The sequence below is a fragment of the Podarcis cretensis genome (genome assembly GCF_951804945.1).
Source record: "Podarcis cretensis genome assembly, chromosome: 3".
In the NCBI taxonomy this organism is placed as follows: domain Eukaryota; kingdom Metazoa; phylum Chordata; class Lepidosauria; order Squamata; family Lacertidae; genus Podarcis; species Podarcis cretensis.
In genome coordinates, this window is record NC_137172.1 from 72,192,580 (window position 1) to 72,214,351 (window position 21,772).

The window sequence follows — 21,772 nt, forward strand, 5'->3', positions numbered from 1 at the left end:
GTTCGAGACCCATTGGCTACCCTCACATGGTTTATGCAGCCAACTGAAGTCATTTTGTGGGGTGTGGCTGCTGTCAGTGCTGACAGGAGTCACAGGTGAGAGCTGAGTGCAGGATGGAAACCAAAGGTGGACAAACTGCCCCAGAAGGATCATGATGTGTCGCCAACCAGACGTACTACCCCCCCCCAACACCCCATATGCAACTAGACACATGGTAAATAAGAAGAAGCCATATGAAAAGGACTGTGTGTCCCTCTCTTGTGATCCTGGACTTCCCATGTACTCCACATAAGCATAATTGTGGGTCTTACCTTTCATAGCCTCTCAGTGGAGTGTGGGAATAATATAGTGATTTCTCTGTGAAAAGACAGGGATACTTTAGAATCTTGACATTTTATAAAGTAGTTGGAGAAATTTACCCATAGCATTGTGCAGTTGTTTGCAAGGCTAAAATGACTTAATGCAAATCAATGCATTAATGTGATTCTCTGGCCTTGTATAAAGAATGAAGTGTGTTCTAAAAGGTAAAGGTAAAGGTACCCCTGCCCGTACGGGCCAGTCTTGACAGACTCTGGGGTTGTGCGCCCATCTCACTTAAGAGGCCAGGGGCCAGCGCTGTCCGGAGACACTTCCGGGTCACGTGGCCAGCGTGACATCGCTGCTCTGGCGAGCCAGAGCCGCACACGGAAACGCCGTTTACCTTCCCGCTGGTAAGCGGTCCCTATTTATCTACTTGCACCCGGAGGTGCTTTCGAACTGCTAGGTTGGCAGGCGCTGGGACCGAGCAGCGGGAGCGCACCCCGCCACAGGGATTCGAACCGCGACCTTTCGATCGGCAAGTCCTAGGCGCTGAGGCTTTAACCCACAGCGCCACCTGCGTCCCTGAAGTGTGTTCTAGGTGCTATTAACTAACCTTAGAAAAGTGTGTGTAACCTTTTGTTCGGCATTATGATGAGTACTTTTTGTGCTAGATCTGCCTCTCTTTCTAAGAGCGTGCCTGCCTGCCTGGGGCTTAGGTGGTAAAGTAGAGACTTCATAAGTCACACATTCAGCATGCTAATAGGCCATAATGTACAACACAAAAGTATGATAGTGGAGGCAGCTGCCTTGCACTGCCTGTGGCCACCAACTCATGATGTTGACATGTGATGCTCCCCTGCCCCACCATACTTTCCTTGTTAGAAGAGCATTCTCAGCTGCAACTTGGAGTTAAAGATGAGCATAGATATACACCCTTGAATTGTTTTAATGTCTGGGTGTTGTTTTTAATTAGTCACAGTTTTTAAAAGAGCATTATAACCTTATATAGTTTACTGGTGATGGCCACAAGAATCTGCCCAGCTAAAATCTGGAGGGCTGCAAGATTATACAATTAATCAAACTGATTAACTGATTAAAATCCTGGCTCAATCAAAACTTCAGTCCTGGTTAATCAGGCCACATAGACACAGCTACCTCCACAAACTCCCAATCACAGAGCCAAACTCTGTTAATTAGAAAGCGCTCTCTCTCTCTCTCTCTCTCTCTCTCTCTCTCTTTCTTGTGTATTACCTTTTATCCATCCAAGTGGTTTTTGGATTGTAGCCCACCTATTTTGCGAGGTATCAAACGATACCTATTTGTTCCTAATGGAAACTGTAGAACTCAACTGCGCTGCAGGATGTGAAAGCTCATGCATCACTGTAACCTACCCAACCTTTCCTGTACTAATGACAAAGTGCTGGAAAGTGGCTTGGGATCAGGTTACATGTTCACTCAAATACTTGTCCTTCATCATAGAACTCTGTTGAACCTATACATTATTTAACATCTTAAATCATGGAGACAAATGCAAAATACTAATTACAATGTATAATTGGAAAATGATAAAGTCCATGAAAGTGGTTACTTCAAAACAGAATGAGCTCTAGAATTTGATGTCAAAATGGCCCTAGCCATTTTATGTTATTTTACAATCATTAAAATATCTGTTTTGCAATAGGATTACTGTTTTCTGAATATATAACATAAAATCTACTGAAATTACATGGATTTCTCTTTTGTTTTTGCTGTTTGCTCAGTTTAAAAGGATTGCTCATGAATTTAATACCAAGTCTTCAAAATATATGTGGAAAATAAGTTTTGTGTTCAGAACTAGTTATTACCTAGTTTTTGTTTGCAACAAAAAAGTTTGGAAATACTGTTTCCTCCTCTACTTTCCTCTTTTTACTTCTGTTGGAAAAATAGTGTACTATAAACATTTTCATATGATAATGTGAAAAGCCATTTTATATGGCACAGTTCTTAATGAACATATTCCTATAGGCTCATTTGGTTCAGTACACTTAGCAGCTGCACCATTAGTTGTTGTCTTTATCATGGTCCCACCACCATCAAAGTACTATTTGTCTTGAACCCAAAAGCTAAATAGGAGCAAGGAAATAGTAAGCAGAGACAGAAACAATAGGAACGATAAGACATTGCTTCCTTTGGCATGAAGACAGCATTCATCATACAGGGGCAGGAGGCCAATTCAGGATAATGCAGGCATGTTGTGAATTAAGGAAGTAAAATGCACACAGGCTGTTTCTCCGTCTTCGAAAACAGTTAGTGCAAACACATAGGAGGAATGGAGGTGTTTTGTGTGGCATTCAATACTAGGAATTTTGACATTACAAATTACAATGGGGAGAAACTGCAGCACAATGGTAAAACTGATGCTTTGCATGTAAAATGTCCCAGCTTCATCCCAGGGATTTCCAGTAAAAAGGGATCAGGTAAAAAAAGGTAAAAAAAAAATATGTCTCTGAGACTCTGGGGGCAATACAGGGCCAGATACAAATTTTCTCCAGAACAGCTGTGGCCATGTATCCTACATTACAGAGGAGACCCCTCATGGCTGTCAAAGGCATTGCTCTATTTGCAGGTGTTTCCTATTGGAAGGGCTGTCCTGTCCAGTTTAAATATGAAGAACCATAAAAAGGGGGAGAAGAAGGCTTCAAGTTGTTCATCTGCTGTAAACACATGACAAATTGCTGCTAAGTCTCCCCACTGTGGTGAGATGTATTGTATTTCCATTTAGATCACAGTAATGATTTCTAAATTTGAATGTGCTAATTCCATGCAAATTATACCTTCCTTTTTCAGGTTTCCGCTTTTATTTGTAATGTGGATGTAAATGTTATAGGCTTTCACAGCATTAAACCATACATTTTCATAATGAGCTCTCAGGATATGAACATGAGCTAGAGGCTGCACAAGGCTTCCATAGGATCATCTGGTTTAGATGATTCAGCCCACTCTTCACCAACCTGGAGTCCTCCAGATGTTTGGGACTGCAACTCCAGTCAGCTGTGCTAGCTGGGGCTGATAGAAGTTGTAGTCCAAATCATCTAGAGGGCATCAGATTGGAGAAGGTTCATATAGCATATAGCCAAAGAAGCTGGGTGCTGCCTGGTTGTCACTGACCCATGGCAGGGCCTTATTGTGGTGGTTTCCTGTTTGTGGAATGTCCTCCTTGATGAGGGATGTCCTTCTCTCACATTATTGGCTTTCAGGAAGAATTTAAAACATTCATTTTCACCTAAGTGTTTGGATAACAATACTGTTTCTGACAATCTTGAAAGTACTAGCTATTAGAGTATGTGATTGTTTTACTTGTTTTTTCCATTTAAAATAAAGTTTTTAATGGATTTGTAATGTTTCAAATATTTTTTTAAAATTGTATTGTTTGATCTCTGATGTGTTTGCATACCTAGGCAAATTTGGGGAAAAGGACAGGATAAAAAATATAAATTAATTAATGAGCATTAATATATTGGAGTGAGGAGAGAGCAAGAGAGTACAAAGCATCATTTTAAACACAAGTCACAGTGCAAGATGACAAAGGTGTGAATTTTTTAAATTGGTACTCTCTCTCTCTCTGTGTGTGTGTGTGTGTGTGGCTTAGAAAGCTTGTTGCATGGGAGCCACCTGGAAAAAGCACAGCAGTGGCTCTGTAAGACAATGACAAATAGGCTTCTTCTCTAGAAATGGATTCTAGCCATGATTTACAATACTGAATAACAGAAGGCAGAGGAGAGTATATGATATAAATTATAGAAAGAGAAGTAAAAATATTCTAGTGAAAACAGTAAATAAAACATGTATCCTATAAGGAAGAAAGATAAATTATTTAAGAAGAACAGATAAGACAGAAAACCTTATTTTTTGTTTTGTTTTTGAGATCGTATTTGATTGTGGCAAAGAATGAAGACCCATTCTATCTATTTTTTCTATTGTTTTTAATGTTGTGTTTTAAATTGTTGAGTCCACCTGGGACCTTAGGGTGAATAAGCAGACCTTAGGCAGGTAATAAATTAAAACAACAAGAACAACAACAACAGTGCTGAAAATAGGATAATGAAAGGTGGAGGAGAGGGTAAATGTAAAATATACTTGACTGAAGCAAGTCAATGTTATTTTGAACTAGTAAGAGAGGCACGTGAATGAAAAGTATTTCAAAGTATTTTTCCTTCCCTTGTTGTCCAAAGCCCAATGGTATAGTATCTAATAATCTGGACGTTCTCCTGAAAACAAACCAAGCCTGTCCAGGGAACCTAAATTGGGTAGGTGAAATGGTTGAATCATATCCCTACTTCTTGCTGGATATGTAGCTGCTGTCGGCATACAGAGGGCCTCATCCCATACTATCTGGTCAAAAAAATCACATCAAAGTTGGAACTTTGGGTCTTACCAGACACACACACGCACACACACACACACACCCTCCACCACCACTGTCTGAGACACAGCAGATAGAAATTAGGTGTGTTATCCTTTATAATGATGACTAATTTATTCAATTCATGAGTTGCATGTGTGACACATAAGGAGACTTCAAGCAACTGATAAAAATTGAAAACAAAGCATGGCATAAAATCAGGGGTGGGGAAGCAATTACAATTAAAGCCACACAAGAAAACAAACAGCAGGTCACACTATCAGTAGCTGGTGCCTAAACTTTGGCAAGCACTCCTAAAGGAAGCCCCCCAGCTCACGACCAGCACTCAAAGCATTTAGCAATTTAGTTTTTATGATTACTTTATCTCTTCCTCACAAAAATTTAACATCCTCAAAGGAAGCCATGGTTTTGTTCTGCTTTATTTTATGAAGCAGAATTTCATGGAGCTCCAATGGTATGGTACCTTTCTTTGCACTTGTTATAAGCAGGAGAAAAACTGGAGAGTGGGAAATCTAGGGTAAATAATCAGCTAAATGACTGGTTTTAGCTCAGGGCTAATACAGAAGTCTGCGCTCCCGCTGCTCGGTCCCAGCGCCTGCCAACCTAGCAGTTCGAAAGCACCCCCGGGTGCAAGTAGATAAATAGGGACCGCTTACGAGCGGGAAGGTAAACGGCGTTTCCGTGTGCGGCTCTGGCTCGCCAGAGCAGCGATGTCACGCTGGCCACGTGACCCAGAAGTGTCTCCGGACAGCGCTGGCCCCTGGCCTCTTGAGTGAGATGGGCGCACAACCCCAGAGTCTGTCAAGACTGGCCCGTATGGGCAGGGGTACCTTTACCTTTACCTTTAATACAGAAGTCTATATGTGATTTTAAGTAACAGCAGTGCAGAAAGGCTCAGAGTATTTGTTGTTGTTGTTTTTATAAATATTTATTAAGATTTTTTGAATACAAATGCAAAAATAGTCAACAATATAGCATATATCATAACATGTTTTCAAAACCTCTTTGGACTCCCTCACATCTCCCGCTCCCACTTACATCGTCTTAAATTTAACCAGCAAATTATCATCTTATTTAAATTCTTTGGTCCCATTCTTTTAAACATAAGCTAATCGTTCTCCAAATGATTTATATTTTCCTCGATCTACTTATCATCCTAATTCCATCTAGTTTAGTGGTGGTCAATTGTTTATGATCTAGCATCCTTCTTAACATTCAACCAAATTACAATACTTTTTTAAATAAATCTTAAATTTCTTCCAGTCTTCTTCAACCTTCTCTTCTCCCAGGTCTCGGATTCTGCCAGTCATCTCGGCTAGTTCCATATAGTCTATCAGCTGCATCTGCCACTCTTCCAGTGTGGGTAGATCTTGGGTTTTCCAGTGCTTAGCGATAAGTATCCTTGCTGCTGTTGTTGCATACATAAAAAATGTTCGGTCCTTCCTTAACACCTTCTGGTCGACAATACCCAAAAGGAAGGCCTCTGGTTTCTTAGTGAAGGTATACTTAAATACCTTTTTCAGCTCATTATATATCATTTCCCAGAAAGCCTTCACTCTAGGGCAAGTCCACCAGAGGTGAAAGAATGTTCCTTCATTTTCTTTACATTTCCAACATTTGTTATCAGACAAATGGTATATTTTGGCAAGTTTAACTGGGGTCATGTACCATCTATATATCATTTTCATTACATTTTCCTTCAAAGCATTACATGCAGTGAAGTTCAACCCAATGGTCCACAACCTTTCCCAGTCCTCAAACATAATGTTGTGCCCAATGTCCTGTGCCCACTTTATCATAGCCGATTTAACCATTTCATCTTGTGTATTCCATTTTAACAGCAAGTTATATATTCTTGAAAGTACCTTAGTCTCAGGGTCTAACAGTTCTGTTTCCAACTTCGATTTCTCCACCTGGAACCCTAACTTTTTGTCATTTTTAAAAACTTCATTAATCTGAGCGTAATGTAACCAGTCTCGCACTTTGTCCTTAATTTTCTCCAAACTCTGCAATTTCTAATTGTCTCCATCTTTTTCTAATATTTCCCAATATTTTGGCCATTTGGCCTCCATATTGGGTCTTTTTCGGGCCTTAGCTTCCAGCGGTGAAAGCCACCTTGGAGTTTTATTTTCCAGTAAGTCTTTGTATTTTGTCCAGACATTAAACACTGCTTTTCTGACAATATGGTTCTTAAAGGCCTTATTGATCTTAACCTTGTCATACCATAAATATGCATGCCAACCAAAAGCATTGTTAAAACCTTCCAAATCCAATACATCAGTGTCCTCGAGAAGTAACCAATCTTTTAGCCAGCAGAAAGCTGCGGCCTCATAGTACAACTTTAGGTCTGGCAGGGCAAAGCCCCCTCTTTCTTTCGCATCAGTTAGTATCTTATACTTGATTCTTGGCTTTTTGCCCTGCCAGACAAACTTAGAAATATCTCTCTGCCACTTCCGGAAGCACTCCGTCTTGTCCACAATCTGTAATGTTTGAAACCAAAACAACATTTTTGGCAATACATTCATCTTGATAGCAGCAATTCGGCCTAACAAAGAAAGTTTCAATTTGTCCAACTATCTAAGTCTCTCTTAATTTCTGACCAACATTTTTCATAATTATCCTTAAAAAGACTCAGATTTTTTGCTGTTATGTTTACCCCTAGGTACTTTACTTTTTTAACCACAGTTAGTTCTGTCTCTCTCTGAAACCGTTCTGACTCTGTATCTGTCAAATTTTTCCCCAGCACTTTAGTTTTCTGTTTGTTTAATTTGAATCCCGCCACCCGACCAAAGTCTTGAATCAATTGTAACACTCTTTTCGTACTAGATTCTGGCTCCTGCAGAGTCAAAACTAGGTCATCTGCAAAAGCTTTAAGTTTGTATTGTTTCGCTCCGACCTGAATTCCTTCCACCAACCGGTCCCCTCTAATCATGTTCAAGAGCACCTCCAGAACCGAAATAAATAACAGAGGGGAAATAGGACAGCCTTGTCGCGTTCCTTTTTCAATTTTAAACTCTTCTGTAACCACATTGTTAACTATCAATTTAGCTTTTTGTTCTGAATATATAGCATCAATCCCATTCTCAAAACCCCGTCCCACTCCCATTTCTTTTAAATTTCCCTTCATAAATTTCCAAGAAATATTATCAAAGGCCTTCTCCGCATCTATAAAAATTAACACTGCTTTTGTATTGATATCTGTTTGCAGAAGTTCCAAAATATCAATAATGTTCCTTGTGTTAGCAAACAAATGTCTACCTGGGAGAAAGCCTGCCTGGTCTTTATGAATTACTTCATTTAATACTTTTTTGAGTCTACTTGCCAAAACGTCTGCGAATATTTTGTAATCCACATTTAGAAGGGAGATGGGACGATAGTTCTTAAGTTGTGTCTTTTCAGCTTTCGATTTTGGTATCAATGTGATGAAAGCTTCTTTCCACGATTCCGGCGCCCTCTTCCCCTCCATGATTTCATTGCTGACCTCCATCAGTGGTTGTATCAGATAGTCTTTTAATGTCTTGTAGTACTTGGAGGTCAGCCCATCTGGCCTTGGGGATTTGCCCAATTGCATGTTCTGAATGGCTTGTTCAATCTCTTGTCGTGTTATTTTGCAATTCAGGGTTGATCTATTTTCTTGTGACAATTTTGTTATTCCATTTTTTTCCAAAAATTGTTTAATCTCGACCTCGTCTTGCAGCCCTTGGGTGTATAATCTTTTGAAGTATCTCTGGAAGCACTTTCTGATCTCCACAGGGTTCTGAATGTTTCTTCCTTCAATTTCTAAATTTGTAACTGTATTTAATTTTTGTCTCCTCTTCAACTGCCAAGCTAGCAGTTTCCCACATTTATTTGCCGATTCAAAGGTTTTTTGTTTCATTAATTTAATCTTCCACTCTATTTCCTGGTTTATCAATTTAGAATATTGTGCTTGATGTAGTTTGATTTCTCTCAGAGTCGGCTGTGACTTCGGATTTAATCTTAACTTCTTCTCCAATTCTTTAATTTTCTCCAAAATCTTATCTTTCCTCTCATTTTGTCTCCTTTTCTTTACAGCATTCTGTTGTATCAAGAACCCCCTCATTACAGCCTTACTTGAGTCCCAGATAATTCTTTTTTCCACCGTAGTGTTCATGTTTATCTCGAAATAGTCCTTCAAGGCTTTTTGGGCCTTCTCAACGATCTCCTGATCTCTAAACAAGTTGTCATTCATCTTCCATCTAAAGGAACCGATTGGTAGTAGTGTCATGTCCATCTTCGTTGCATTATGATCGGAGCAGGTCTTTGGGCAGATTTCCACCTTTCTGACCTTGGGTGCCAGACCTCTAGTTATCCATATTTGGTCGATTCTTGTCCAAGTCAGCTGGGCTTCAGAGAAAAATGTTCCCCAGAGTATTTGTTTTAGGTTAGAAACATCTCATGCTTTTTCTGTAGTCATCTGAGTAAGAGACGATAACTTCCTTGTGTCAGCAAAACAATCTAATTATATCTGTAGGGTTTTCCTTAACCTTCTATTGTTTTAATTAGTTCTACTACACTCCCCTGAGCAACAAACTGTAGCCTAAAGCATTATTTCTCCAGCACACAAGCCTAAATAATAAAACAGAGAATCTGCTAATCAGCTTTATCTCACTGTTCAAACAACTTCCATAGACACTTGCAACTGTTGCAGAAAACCACTTGGAGACTCAATTTAAAGCAGCGGTTTTAGTCTTTAAGGCCCTAATGATTTGGGACACATCTATCTGGAGGGCTGGCATGCACCCAAGGCTGCCTGTGCATTAAGATCAATGTTTGAGGACATGTTCTCTGGCCCATCGCTGAAAAATGCTTGGCTGAAGGCTACTGGGGCAGTCTTGATCAGTGGTGCCCCCATATGTATGGAATACAATCCCCTTCGAAATTCATGTGGCTCCACCATGACTGAGGCTTAAAAAAAACCCAAAACTTTAAAACCATTGTTACTTCAAGCTGTGTTTTACTAACAACTACACTATGGATCAATTTGGCTGTTTATTTTAATGGGTGTATATGTTTAGATTCACAATTCTATATGTTGTTGTTCTATTCTAGAATTAGACACTGATTTCACAGCTACTGTGCGCTGAAAGGTGGGTTAGAAACCTTTTAAAGAAATATTTGCATTTTCCTAGTGTCCCAATCATAAGAATCTTTGGTTGGAAGTGGGGGGATCTTACCATGTGTGAGAGGGAGGCCAATGCACAAAGTTGCTCACTTCATCTCCTGCTACTATGCCCAGAAGTCACCACCCTGAATATACCAGTCAGTCTGTGCATCATCTGGAGATCTTTCACGTGACTTTCACAAGTTGTTCTGTGTTTACTATCAAGAGTGAAGTTTTCCTTTCATTCTCTGCACAAACACAAGTAAATAGTCAATAAGGTTTCAATACTGTGTTATTAGAACACAATTATTTCCCCCTTTGCTTGTGCAGACAAGCTCTGTCAAGCATTTTACTAGTGCATGACATATTTGAAAGGTTGAAATGAAAAGTTGAAATGAGAACATGCATATTATTCACTGCAATTTGGCTGTTCAATTCAGGAAAGTATGTGTCATGTCAGGAAGTACAGCAAAAAATAATGATAAGAAAGAAAGGTGGGCTGCATGTATGACACTGAGGGTTGTTGTTTTTAACCCTACATGTCTTCTCATCAACTCACCTAAGCAATCTAAATAATTTACCTCAAACAAAATGTCAATGACTTGAAGCCTTGAGACTCAAATTCAATATGAAGCGTGAAACCTTCAGGAATGTTTTCCAGAGTTTTACATCTATATTAGGAGTTTTGCTCAAGAGCTCTTAAGTAAAATATTCCTTTGTCACCAGGGTGGATTAATTAAGATGCTGCATTTAAAATGTGGCAGACTTTTAGTTGTCTTGTGCAAAAAAATCCATTAACACTTCTTGGCTATATCATAGTTTTAAATTGTGTGCTTTCAGGAAAGGAAACAGTGAGTCATTCAGTCCAGACACCTATTTATACCAATTTGTGCTCACAGACTCATGATTCAGAGGGGAAATTTTCTGCATTTTAGTCCCACTTTTCCTCCAAGTAAGTTTGGCATAACATGGCACCCCTATTTTATCTTCAGGACAACCTCATGAGGTAGATCAAGCTGAAAGAGGTCGATTGGTATTAGGTCTAGTGAACTTCACAGCTGTGTGGGGATTTGGACCCAGGTCTAGCCAGGTTATTCATTTCAGTAGAAAATGCCAACCTCCACATGCAATACATAGTAAACAGAGAAAAATTCCCTTTGCTTTAATGAACAATGAAGATATTATGGGTGGAGAAACTCTCGGTGAGTATAAAAGCTCCTGCTGTAGTAGTGAAATAGGCTGTATGATGGCACACTGCACTGACAAAAATATCTAGGAAAGTAAAGAATAAGAACAACAAAAGTTGACTTCTTCAAAGGTAGGGGCAAAGCAAACCTTTTAAGAGGAACATCACTGGCTTCAAAACATGCACATTTTTTTCCATCCTGTGTGAGCTCCAAAATAGGCAGTTCTGAAAGCTTTCAGCATGGTTCACGTGGAAAAAGAGAGAAATCAGCTGTGGTGGGCACCTATTAACTAGTACTTGTCACATTTTCATAGATTTTGCTGAATCTCTAACTCCGTTTTGCAATTAAAAATAAAAGTCAAACAGTCTGCCTGATACATCATAGTAGTCAAAAGATTGTGAGGTGATACTCCACATTGGCACTAGAAGCAGCATTTGACAACAATGTGCAAGTTTATAACATCAGTTGCAAAGCTGGCATCATCCTGTGAAACATCCTGTTTAGCATATAGATATATTAATATAGATCTATTTAAAATTTACAAGAGAGAGAGCAGGAGTCACAACTCTCCTGAAATTTATTTATGTTGCCAGTTTCCCTGTTCAAATTGCTGCACAGGCCTCAAATCACTCTGCTTTTCAGTCGCATGACTTGGCAACCAGGCATAGAATATTGTTTTAAAAGCTTGTTTTCCCTCTGCCAGGCTTACGCATAGCAGTAGCAGTGCCACTGCTGAATGGGGTTTAGATGTGGTGTAACATGGGGCTCTTTAACTTTCACCAACTTGCTTTACACCAGCTTATTCCCTAAAATGATAACACTTGTATTTACCAAATCAAGATTCAACATTCCATGGACTGATCATCTGCATCATCTTCATGTCTTCTACTTCACCATCTTCTTCATAAGAGTCCAGATACAGTGGTGCCCCGCAAGACGAATGCCTTGCAAGATGGAAAACCCGCTAGACGAAAGGGTTTTCCGTTCCTGCGGGGTTTTTTCCCTCCCCCCCCCCTTTTCCTAAGCCCTAAGCTGCTTATCAGCAGATCCGCTGATAAGCCGCTTATCAGCTGATCCGCTAAAAGCCGCTAAACCGCTAATAGCGCTAATCCGCTAAGCTGTCAATGGGCTTGCTTCGCAAGACGAAAAAACCGCTATACGAAGAGCCTCACGGAACGGATTAATTTCGTCTTGCGAGGCACCACTGTATAATGTAGAACATGAATATATCCTTGATCAAGTGCCAGGCTCATAACCACAACTCTTTCTTTTCTTCTCTTGCATATTAGCCACTGCCAGTTTAGTCTGAATGGTGCAGCAACTTAAAGAGAAACTGCAACGACTTCTGGCAACATTAACAACTGTATGGATTTCCAATTGGAACAAATCCTTAGGGAAACATGTATCATTTAGCAATTTCCTTGGCATTAATCCACACTCTTTCCTGGATATTTCTTCCTTCAAAATATAAGCAGTTCTTCATGATGCAGGAGAGTAAAAAATGATGCTAGACAGGCAAGGCCTGTCCTATCAAGACATGGAAACTTGATGGTTAATAGCTAATCCAGTCTGGCTTAATGTGAGGCTCTTTCTGTATCCGAACTAAAGAATATGCAGCAGTGTTGGCTTCGCAGAGTAAGAAGCGTGGAACAAGTGAGCTGATAGCTTTTCTTGGACCAATTAGCCTGAAGTTAGCTCAAGTCTCTGGATTCTTTTCATACATCAAAGAATATTCATGTAAAAGAATATACTGTGAAGCTGTGACGCTCTGTTTAAAACTTGTGCTAAATAAGTCCTCTGACTGAGTTTTTAAAAGGTTTCATAGAACTTACTAGATCAGTATCTTGACTATGCAATGATCTGAATTTGTCAAAAGCTTTTCTTCTTCTGGATCTTGACAAGAGCTCCTCTTTGAAGCCCACTGGTCTAGCAGATCAACAAAGAAGAATCCACAATTCCAGTTCATGTTTATATATATTCCAACTCCATTATTGCTGTGTGAGATTGTTTCTTGCAAGCTGTGTGTTGGCATTTTCCCCATAGTGTCACACTGAGTGTGCCATTCTTTTCATAAAGCACCAAGCAATAGTGTGATAAGCAGGGTTGCCCCATAATATTTTAATGCTGGAGGTGAATCAGAAAATGCCACCCCCAGGAATTGGAGAGAGAGAGAGAGAGAGAGAGAGAGAGAGGGAAAAGTCACTCTTCTCCTTTGCCTCCTGCCTTCTCTGCAGCTCCACCAGCAATAAACAGGAGCAGCAGCAGCAGGCAAACCTATCACCTTGCTCTTGGTGAGAACAACGCTACGGTCTGGCACAGTCCAGCCGGTGGCCAAGGGTGGCAGGAGGGGGGATAGCTGGTGACTGGAAGTGGCCTGGGGAGCTGCCAGGCTGGAGCCCTGCCCAGTTGGGTAACAGTGAGATCCTCATGGCGCTGCATCCACAGCTGAAGGAGCAACAGCAAAGGTGCATAAGGATGCCCCTCTTTTTCCTTTCCAAATCTGCCACCCTTCCCAGCTCTCCCTAGCCTGCTGTTTAAGGCAACTGCCTCAGTCAGGCTAATGGCAGGGCTGGCCCTGGTGATGAGACAGTGTTTAAACGTTTGGGACATGCAACCTTCATAGGGAATTTATTCATATGATCAGCAAGATCAGGCATTGTGACGGCAAAGGAAGTTTGGCTGGTAGATTTACAGTGAAATCCTGTACGTGTTTACTCAGAAATAAGATCCATTCATTTCAATGGTCACTTACCCGGTACCTGGATGGGCGGAGGTTGCGACCCAATGCTGAAGCTTGTGGGCATTGGTCCTTTCCCCTGGGTTCCCGCCAGACCCCATTTTGAATTCTGGCCAATCTGCAGTGGCTAGGGGGTGGGCAGGGAGTGGACTGTGCATCAGCAGTCTTCAGCGGTCCACTCCCTCGGCATTTAAGTGGGCCAGCGCCGCCCAAAGCTTTAGCACTTGCAAAAGATTCACTATTAAGTACAGCAATTGCTGTATGAACATCCCTATTGCATGCAGACCAACATATGTGGAAAGTCTGGGTGCCCTAATTCCACATGGAGCCAGTAAGTGCATTCACACCGACTGTTTCCCAGGTTGTAGCATGTGCCACACCAATTCTGTGGACAGCTTGTTGTGCATTCTCTCTTTGCCTACAAGCTATGGTATGAATTCTCACCACACATAGTAAAACCCCTGGGTGGTATTAATCTAAATTTTACTCAGAATAGACCCATAGAAGTCAATGAACATGACCAACCTAGGCCCATTAACTTCAGTGTGTCTACTCTGTGCAAAACGTAGTTGAATACCACCCCTTAGGTGACAATCATTAATCATTCCATCAGCAAAAGCATTGCAGCTTGCCAGCTGGAATGAATCCCCCCCCCCCAATTCTGGGGGTTCTTGCCATCCTCCTGAGCCAATTTGAGGGGATGCAGAGAGGGCAAGCCCCATTGCACTAGTGGAAATCCTTCCATGGGCTTTCACTAGCTGGACTCATTAGCTGAATTGCCCATTACTATTATACTATGTGATGTTTCACTGCTTTAAACCTATCCCACACTTTCATTTGAGGAGAGTAGCTTTGCACCATCCCATTTAACATGTGAATCCTCCTCCACTCTTTTCAGACTAACCATGTTCAGTTTTCAGAGTGAAAATTTCCATGCGTACCTCCACATCCAAGAGATGCATTGCCTGGGAAGACTTTTATTGAATCTGTTGTGATCAAAACAAATGATCTGCTATCTACTACCTTTACATTTACTGACTTTTTACATTCAATACTAATTTTATTACAAAAGTACTCAGTTGTGAAATATGCAGTCTCTTTAAGTGCTTTTCACTGTACAATTTATATTATGCAAATGTGTTAAACATTTCAGTTAGCATTACTATTATAGCTTGACATTTGTTTTGCCTTTGAATAATGTTAGTGCTTTATCTGGAACTTCAGAGACACTTACATTGTTTGCAGCCTTTAAGCTACACAGTCCAAAGTAGTTTTACATATTATGATCAAACCCATTATAAGCTGGAGAATGACCTGGCGCTTGACTTCTCACTTGGATTTTTCACTGTAGGAAAAGGCAAACGTTGAACTCCTTGACACTTGCAACTGATTAACAGATGTGGGGTAGATATAAATGGCATTTCAATTGATGAATATCCAGCTAATCTACTACTGTGATCTGTATTATTGATCGATAGATTGGAAATATTTATGCTCTGCCTTTCAACAAATCATTTTCAAGGTAGCTTACGACATAGGGAAGCTATTCAGAAATCTACATGGTGCTCTTGTTGCTCTGAATGGAGGCAGAAACCAATGTTTCCTTCCCCTCCTTCTTCACTCCTAGGGCAGCTAGTAGTTAGAGTCCTTTCTCTGAATCTCCTCCTCCTATGGCTGGAGATGAACTAGTCTTCTCATTGCTGTATTATTTGTGGGAGAGGCGGATGGAATGCAACCAGAATGTATTTCCTTTAATTTCTATATAATGTGTGCCACAAACCTCACAATCCAATGCATGTTTATTCAGAAGGTATAATGTAGCCTTGTTAACAGATTTAGGTTAACAGCCAGATTTAGGGCAGTGCAGGAAATATTTGAAAAATGAATATCTTTTTTTCTCTCAGAATGATGAATGAAATATTTTAAAGGAATTTTTTAAACTAGTATTCTTGCATTAAATTCACATTGCTACAAATTCCTTAGATGCAATATGCAAAAGTATAGTGATCATAGTATTGCTTCTGTGTTTGGTTATTAAACAAACAACACTTAAGTCTTGATGGTGGAAAAGCACTTTCAGATCTTTAGAGTGCAATCTCAGAGTCTTTCAAGCATGTTGTATAAGCTCTGTAGTGTAAGCTTTGAAACAAACTCTAGCTCCTGTTGCTTCTCACTTGACTCAGATTCTTCCATCTTCTGCAATCAAGTGAAATGAACAACAAGTGCAATTGTTGAACGGTTTTTTTCCCCCCTTTTCATGTAAACAATCAATTTTCTGAAGTCCATGAAGCTCAAGTGAAGGTTCAGAATCTGAAACTAATGATCTTTCAGACACTAGCTGCAATTACAAAAATAATTGAGCAGAGCAATCTGAAAAGCAGGGAGCCGTGGAATAGTGAATAATCTTAGTTTGCAGGGTAGATAGAGAGACTGATAGTGTTGGATGTCTTTTTTGTTTCAGCTGTTTTTGAAACCATTCGTTTCAGTGGGAGGAATTAGCTAAGTGTGCTTCAGGCTGGTATTGTTTATGGCCCATTCCTGAGGCCTCTGAGAAGAATGGAGAGATTTTGGATCCAGCAAATCGTAGGCTGCCTGACCTATCCCAGAACACTTCATTTTGGAGCCTACCACTGGCAGAAACACTGTGAACAGCCCTTTACTCTGCCATACATAAAGAGAAACAGTTGCTTCAGATGCCTTTTCTCTTTGCCCAGGCTCTCTTTGACCCTATTTGGAGCCTGCTTTATGTGTCTGAATTCACAGGATTCCTGTTTCATTTGTTTTTCTATTCTTTTAGATGCTTCTATGGTGAAGCTTTATCGGTTTTAGGTTGTATTTTTGTTTTAATGATAATATTTGTTGTACTATATGCTGCTTACAGATTTTTAAATATTAGGCAGATTATAAATGCTTTTAAATAAATACATGTATAGAATTGCACTATAGGCACTGCAATGACTGCTTTAAGCACCTTTTCCTAAGGGCCAATTCATGAAACTACGGTGGTAAGCCCTTGAAAATCCTGCAGAACATACAATGAAGCTTTTTATATGCTACTGAAAGTATTAATTTCTAAAATTTTGTTACAGCATGCAGAAAAAGCTTTGAACTTCACAGAGTAGGACCTGCATACAACCAGCTAACTGCAGACACAGAGTCAACATTTCTAAGTTGTTTTACAGTGCTGCCCATATGTTTAGCAGTGGTGAGAACCTTCCCAAAGTACAACGTCAATTGATTTTAAGTGGCTTTGGCCAAGTAAATGCCATGTGATTAATCCAACAGTTCAAGTTCTTCTGAACATTCACAGAACAAATGGCAAAGCCAGACTTCCTTCCTAAGAATCAGTATGTGTTAATGGTGGATAACCTGCCTGTATCCCCATGGAAAAAAACAAGCCACTCAAGTAAAATCAGTCTTCTTTTACATAGAACAAACTAGTTGAGCAGTGTTAAAAGCTGGGTATTGATTTGTGCCCAGACTGAAAGTCATGCGCTGATGTAAATGAAAATGTGTCAAGAGTCAATATTGATTTTTTTTTAAGCTAGGTTGTCCCCTGGGAAATACTGCCAGACATACTACTATGCTTGTCAGTGAGTGAAATAAGACCCTTTTCCACAAGGCTACACATGTCCAAGCATCAAATTTCCTCTTTTTACTAAAGTAAAGTGGACACAGTGCTTAGCATCAACAGCTCGTACTGTGAGAAAAGAGTTTGGTGAAAAGGAAAGGGGATAATAAAATTCTGAAGGGGATAAAGGGCTATTGAAAAATCTGGAGACACCCTATAAATACATGTGAAAAGTACAATTTTGTTTTATGGTGAGAATTAGCACCTAAAAGCTACCAGAGAACTTTATGAAGTTTTCAGGCACAAGAAAAATGTGGACTACTGTACTAAATACAGTAGTAAATACCTGATACCTGTTGGATAGTTGATCTTAATAACACCTGGAGAATATCTAGAGAATGGTGGGAAGAGACACGACACAGTGCTACTGCTAAAGCTTAGGAGGTTTTGCCATTTAAGCTACATCAGTGAGAAGTCTCTTGGGTAGATGTGGAATATGTGAACAAATCCTGAGTTCCCCATAGGAACTCATGATACAATTCTTTAACATCTACTCAGAAGTAAGTCCTGTGAAATTCGGTGGTGTTTACTACCAGATATAGGTGGATATAGGATTATGGCCTGAATCACATTGATAAATAACAACAAAGATTCAATGTGAACTCTTTTTAGATGAGTAACAGACAGCTAACAATGCACTTCTATATGTATAGTCTCTGAAATCAGTTGCATTAGCACATGGTTGTGCAACATGTGCCAAGCATGTACAAGAACTTATCCTTCTTCCAACAACATTTCCCCATAGCCCTCAGTAACAGCCTGTGCAATTTCCAAGTAAAGACTCAGAGATGTTAATAATACCTACTTTTGCTCTTCTATTCAAGAATACATTGAAAATGTATTGTTGCATGACTTAAAGTATCTACACTGTACAGTAAAAAAGTCAGATTGCTTTTTCCCTAAATAATATTTGATATTGCTGGTTTGGTGTACTCTTTCTACTCAGAAAAGCTCTTGCATCAGGGAGAATGTGGCTCCAACAAGAAAAACGAATTCTAAAATTCTTACCAGTCAATGGTTTAAAAAGGTGCACATCTCAGATGTACCAACCTATCCAGAGGTGGGTTTAGGATATCACAACCAGTTGGGTCGCACTAGGCACCAGTACTACAGAGGGCACAGGAGCAATGATCTAGAATGGAGCACAAGAGGCAGGAGGTGCCAAATTTTAGTGTCACACAGGGAGCCATTAAAATCTGTGAGCCCAAAGCCTGCCACTCTGCCTTCTTTGAAATCAGCAAGGTGGGAAAGAGCACTTTGGTCGTGGCACTGTAACAAAAGGAGAAATAAGACGATCAAATAGCACTGAGAATTGGTACAGATAGAATTGGTATAAATAGTTACAACACTGACTTTGCCTCTTCTTCTGCTGATATGTGCTATGTAGCCTGGGGGATAACATGGTCTATTATTGGACATGAGGTTGAAGACTGCATCGCTGTAATGGGGCAATTAACTCTAACACTCAGCAACTCTTGATCTGCAGAATTTTGTTTTAAGATTACAATGATGAGGTGAAGATTAACACTTCTGGGTGTTGTGGGACTGATGAGACATGACTTATTAATCCTCCAAGAAAAGCTTAATTGGACGCTAGAGTAACCTTGCTTCATTGTTACACACCACCAATCCCTGGGAGATTGAAGTAGTTGGGGGTATATGATAGCAAACGTTTTTGTAATTAGGCACACAAAGACTAATAATTCTCCTCTTTAGGAAAAGCATATGTCATTCTCTTCGGTTATCACCCAGAGTTTTGAATTAAATGGAAGCCAATCCTAAAAGCCATTAGGCTCTGTCAAGATCTATAAAACAGGAAGGCTCTTTGTGAGAACCAGCCCCCTATCTTTTCAAGAGAATTCCTTCCAAGTGCTGGCCAACCAATAGCGAGGTCTATTCTAGTTAGCTAATTAACAGTCCAATTTGCTTTTAGTGTGTTGCTCGTTCTTTCATCAGGCTCTCTTGCATTTAGCCATAAAAAGGGTTTTGCAACAGAGCTGAAAACGTTTCCAAAATAGTATATTGAAAATATTTCTGCTGGGAAGAAAAGCTTCATGGGCAAGGAATCATGGGGAAATGAATTAAGTATTTGCTTTTGACATGAGAAAGCTGGAACAATCTTCTGTTAAATTCACTAAGCGACCTTCTGCCAGTGCAGACATGTTCAGTGAATACTTAGAGGGAAGGAACAAGGATCTCACCATGTTCACTCCTAACTCTGTTAAGACTTTTGAATAAACATACACTTTGGGAATGGAGGCAGCAGACATGTTCCTGATTTCCCACAACCATTTCACATTCATCGAGGGTCTACCCCCACCATTCTTGTACAACTTCATGTGACATAAAATATGTGAAATAAACTATGTCACATGAAGTGATATTGGGGATTTCAAAAAAATCAAAACCAAGCAAGCCCTTTCTGGTCTGATCTGGAGCAGAATGATGTGAGACAAAGTTTAATCTTTCTTCCCTGCCATGACCTAGGGGTTCAGGGATGGGGATTATCCCCCATTCAACAAATACTGACAATAAAAGAGCAACAACTCACCAATGGGAATTGGTTTTCCTTTTGCAACTTACAGTTTAGGGCGAAACTTTTCAGTATCATGCTGATAGTAATGTGCAGTAGGGCCTTTAGTGTTCTGAAGAGTTAGACTAATAAAATTTTAGAGTTGAAAGGAACCTCAAATGTCATCCAGTCCAAATCCTTCAATGCAGGAATCTCAACACGCAGTCCTCCATCCAATTTGAAACCATACCATACCCTACATATGCAAAACTAAACAGGTTCTGGTAGAGTTGTTAAGAGGATAAATACAATTGCGTGACTAGGCAGCAACCGCCCTGGCCCCCAAATACAATTGTAATTATTTCTCAATTGGAATAAGACTTTTCACTGTACAGAGTGTGTTTTTACAATTGCTTTTCTATTTATTCTCAAACATCACTGTGAACTAAGAGAGACTGAGAGGCTGTGATTTATTCAAGATCACCCAGTGACATTAAAGCTAAGAAAGGTTTCAATCCAGGGTCATTTGTATCCCAACTCAGCATTCTGCTCACCATACCACCCTGACTCACAATAAATTTGATCAACTATATGAAGCATTTTATACAATACAGAAATTGTTGGCAGCTTTCCTTAAAGTTGTTTTCAGCTATAGCATTGGAGAGACTTGTATTTATCCATGTCCTTTACTGCAAGGGAAACGAGAAATTATAATGATGGGATCATTAAAGATTTTAGAATAGTGAAGAGCTTGTGAAATAACTTAGCATGCTCATTAGGGACTTGGAGTAATCCTTTGAGAAGAAAAAGCCTTCCTACTATATTTATTTACTCTGCTATGCAAAGGATGTTTTGAGTCAATTGGGATAATCATTGTCAGAATTTTATGTGATTACAAAGCAAACTAATAAGCCATGCCTGTAAAATTATGTCACTCATATCTAAATATCAACAGGAAAGGTACTTCCATATGTAGATGCAGAGTTTCCAAATGTAGATGTTCAGTGTGATGCAAACAGCATGCATTATATCTGTTACTGATTTTAGCACTGATGCTAGCTGATGGTCCCAATTCAAGATGAATTGCATTTAACAGGGCAGTTCTTTGCATGACTTTTCAGGAGTCTTCCTTTAGTTCAAGTGAGTTACTCTTAGGTAAGGACAAATAGGGTTGTTGCCCAAATCCCACTGAAATCAATGGAACCATTTGCCACAACTCGTTTAAAACCATGGATTCTAGTGGGACTTAAGTCCAACTACTTTATCTGGGACGCAGGTGGCGCTGTGGGTTAAAGCCTCAGCGCCTAGGACTTGCCGATCGAAAGGTCGGCGGTTCGAATCCCTGCGGCGGGGTGCGCTCCCGCTGCTCGGTCCCAGCGCCTGCCAACCTAGCAGTTCGAAAGCACCTCCGGGTACAAGTAGATAAATAGGGACCGCTTACCAGCGGGAAGGTAAACGGCGTTTCCGTGTGCAGCTCTGGCTCGCCAGATGCAGCTTCGTCACGCTGGCCACGTGACCCGGAAGTGTCTCCGGACAGCGCTGGCCCCCGGCCTCTTAAGTGAGATGGGCGCACAACCCCAGAGTCTGTCAAGACTGGCCCGTACGGGCAGGGGTACCTTTACCTTTACCTTACTTTATCTGCATGGGGGCTAGCGTCTTGCATGAAGCTTGACTACTTACGGCATTAAAGTAAAAGAAAACTCACTTTTTTTAGTGGATAATGCTTATTTTTAATTGCTAAATTTGTGAGTTTCAAATGTAGGGCACAGGAAACTGTGTAGGGAAGGCACACAGTAGACAAATAAGTTTCCAGACTGTCACTATTTTCAAGTGGGATTTGGTCACATACTGGCAAATTCAGCTTGCACAGTTATAGTTGAT

General features: G+C 40.2%; 2 protein-coding genes across 8 annotated transcripts in view; one reads left to right on the forward strand and one right to left on the reverse strand.

Moving 5' to 3' along the window:
* Positions 1-21,772, forward strand: part of HS3ST5 (heparan sulfate-glucosamine 3-sulfotransferase 5) — a 147,407-nt gene that overhangs the window by 110,056 nt on the left and 15,579 nt on the right. The gene's annotated exons all lie outside the window — the stretch shown is intronic.
* LOC307213428 (uncharacterized protein) overlaps positions 1-21,772 on the reverse strand; it is a gene marked incomplete at its 3' end in the record, with an annotated part of 135,387 nt that overhangs the window by 85,675 nt on the left and 27,940 nt on the right. The window contains exons 2-4 of the mRNA XM_079971304.1: positions 11,160-11,235; positions 9,936-10,072; positions 312-357 (exon numbers count right to left, since the gene is read on the reverse strand). Of these exons, the coding sequence (XP_079827430.1) occupies positions 312-318 (7 nt within the window). The 5' untranslated portion in view covers positions 319-357; positions 9,936-10,072; positions 11,160-11,235. The remainder of the gene's footprint in view (positions 1-311; positions 358-9,935; positions 10,073-11,159; positions 11,236-21,772) is intronic.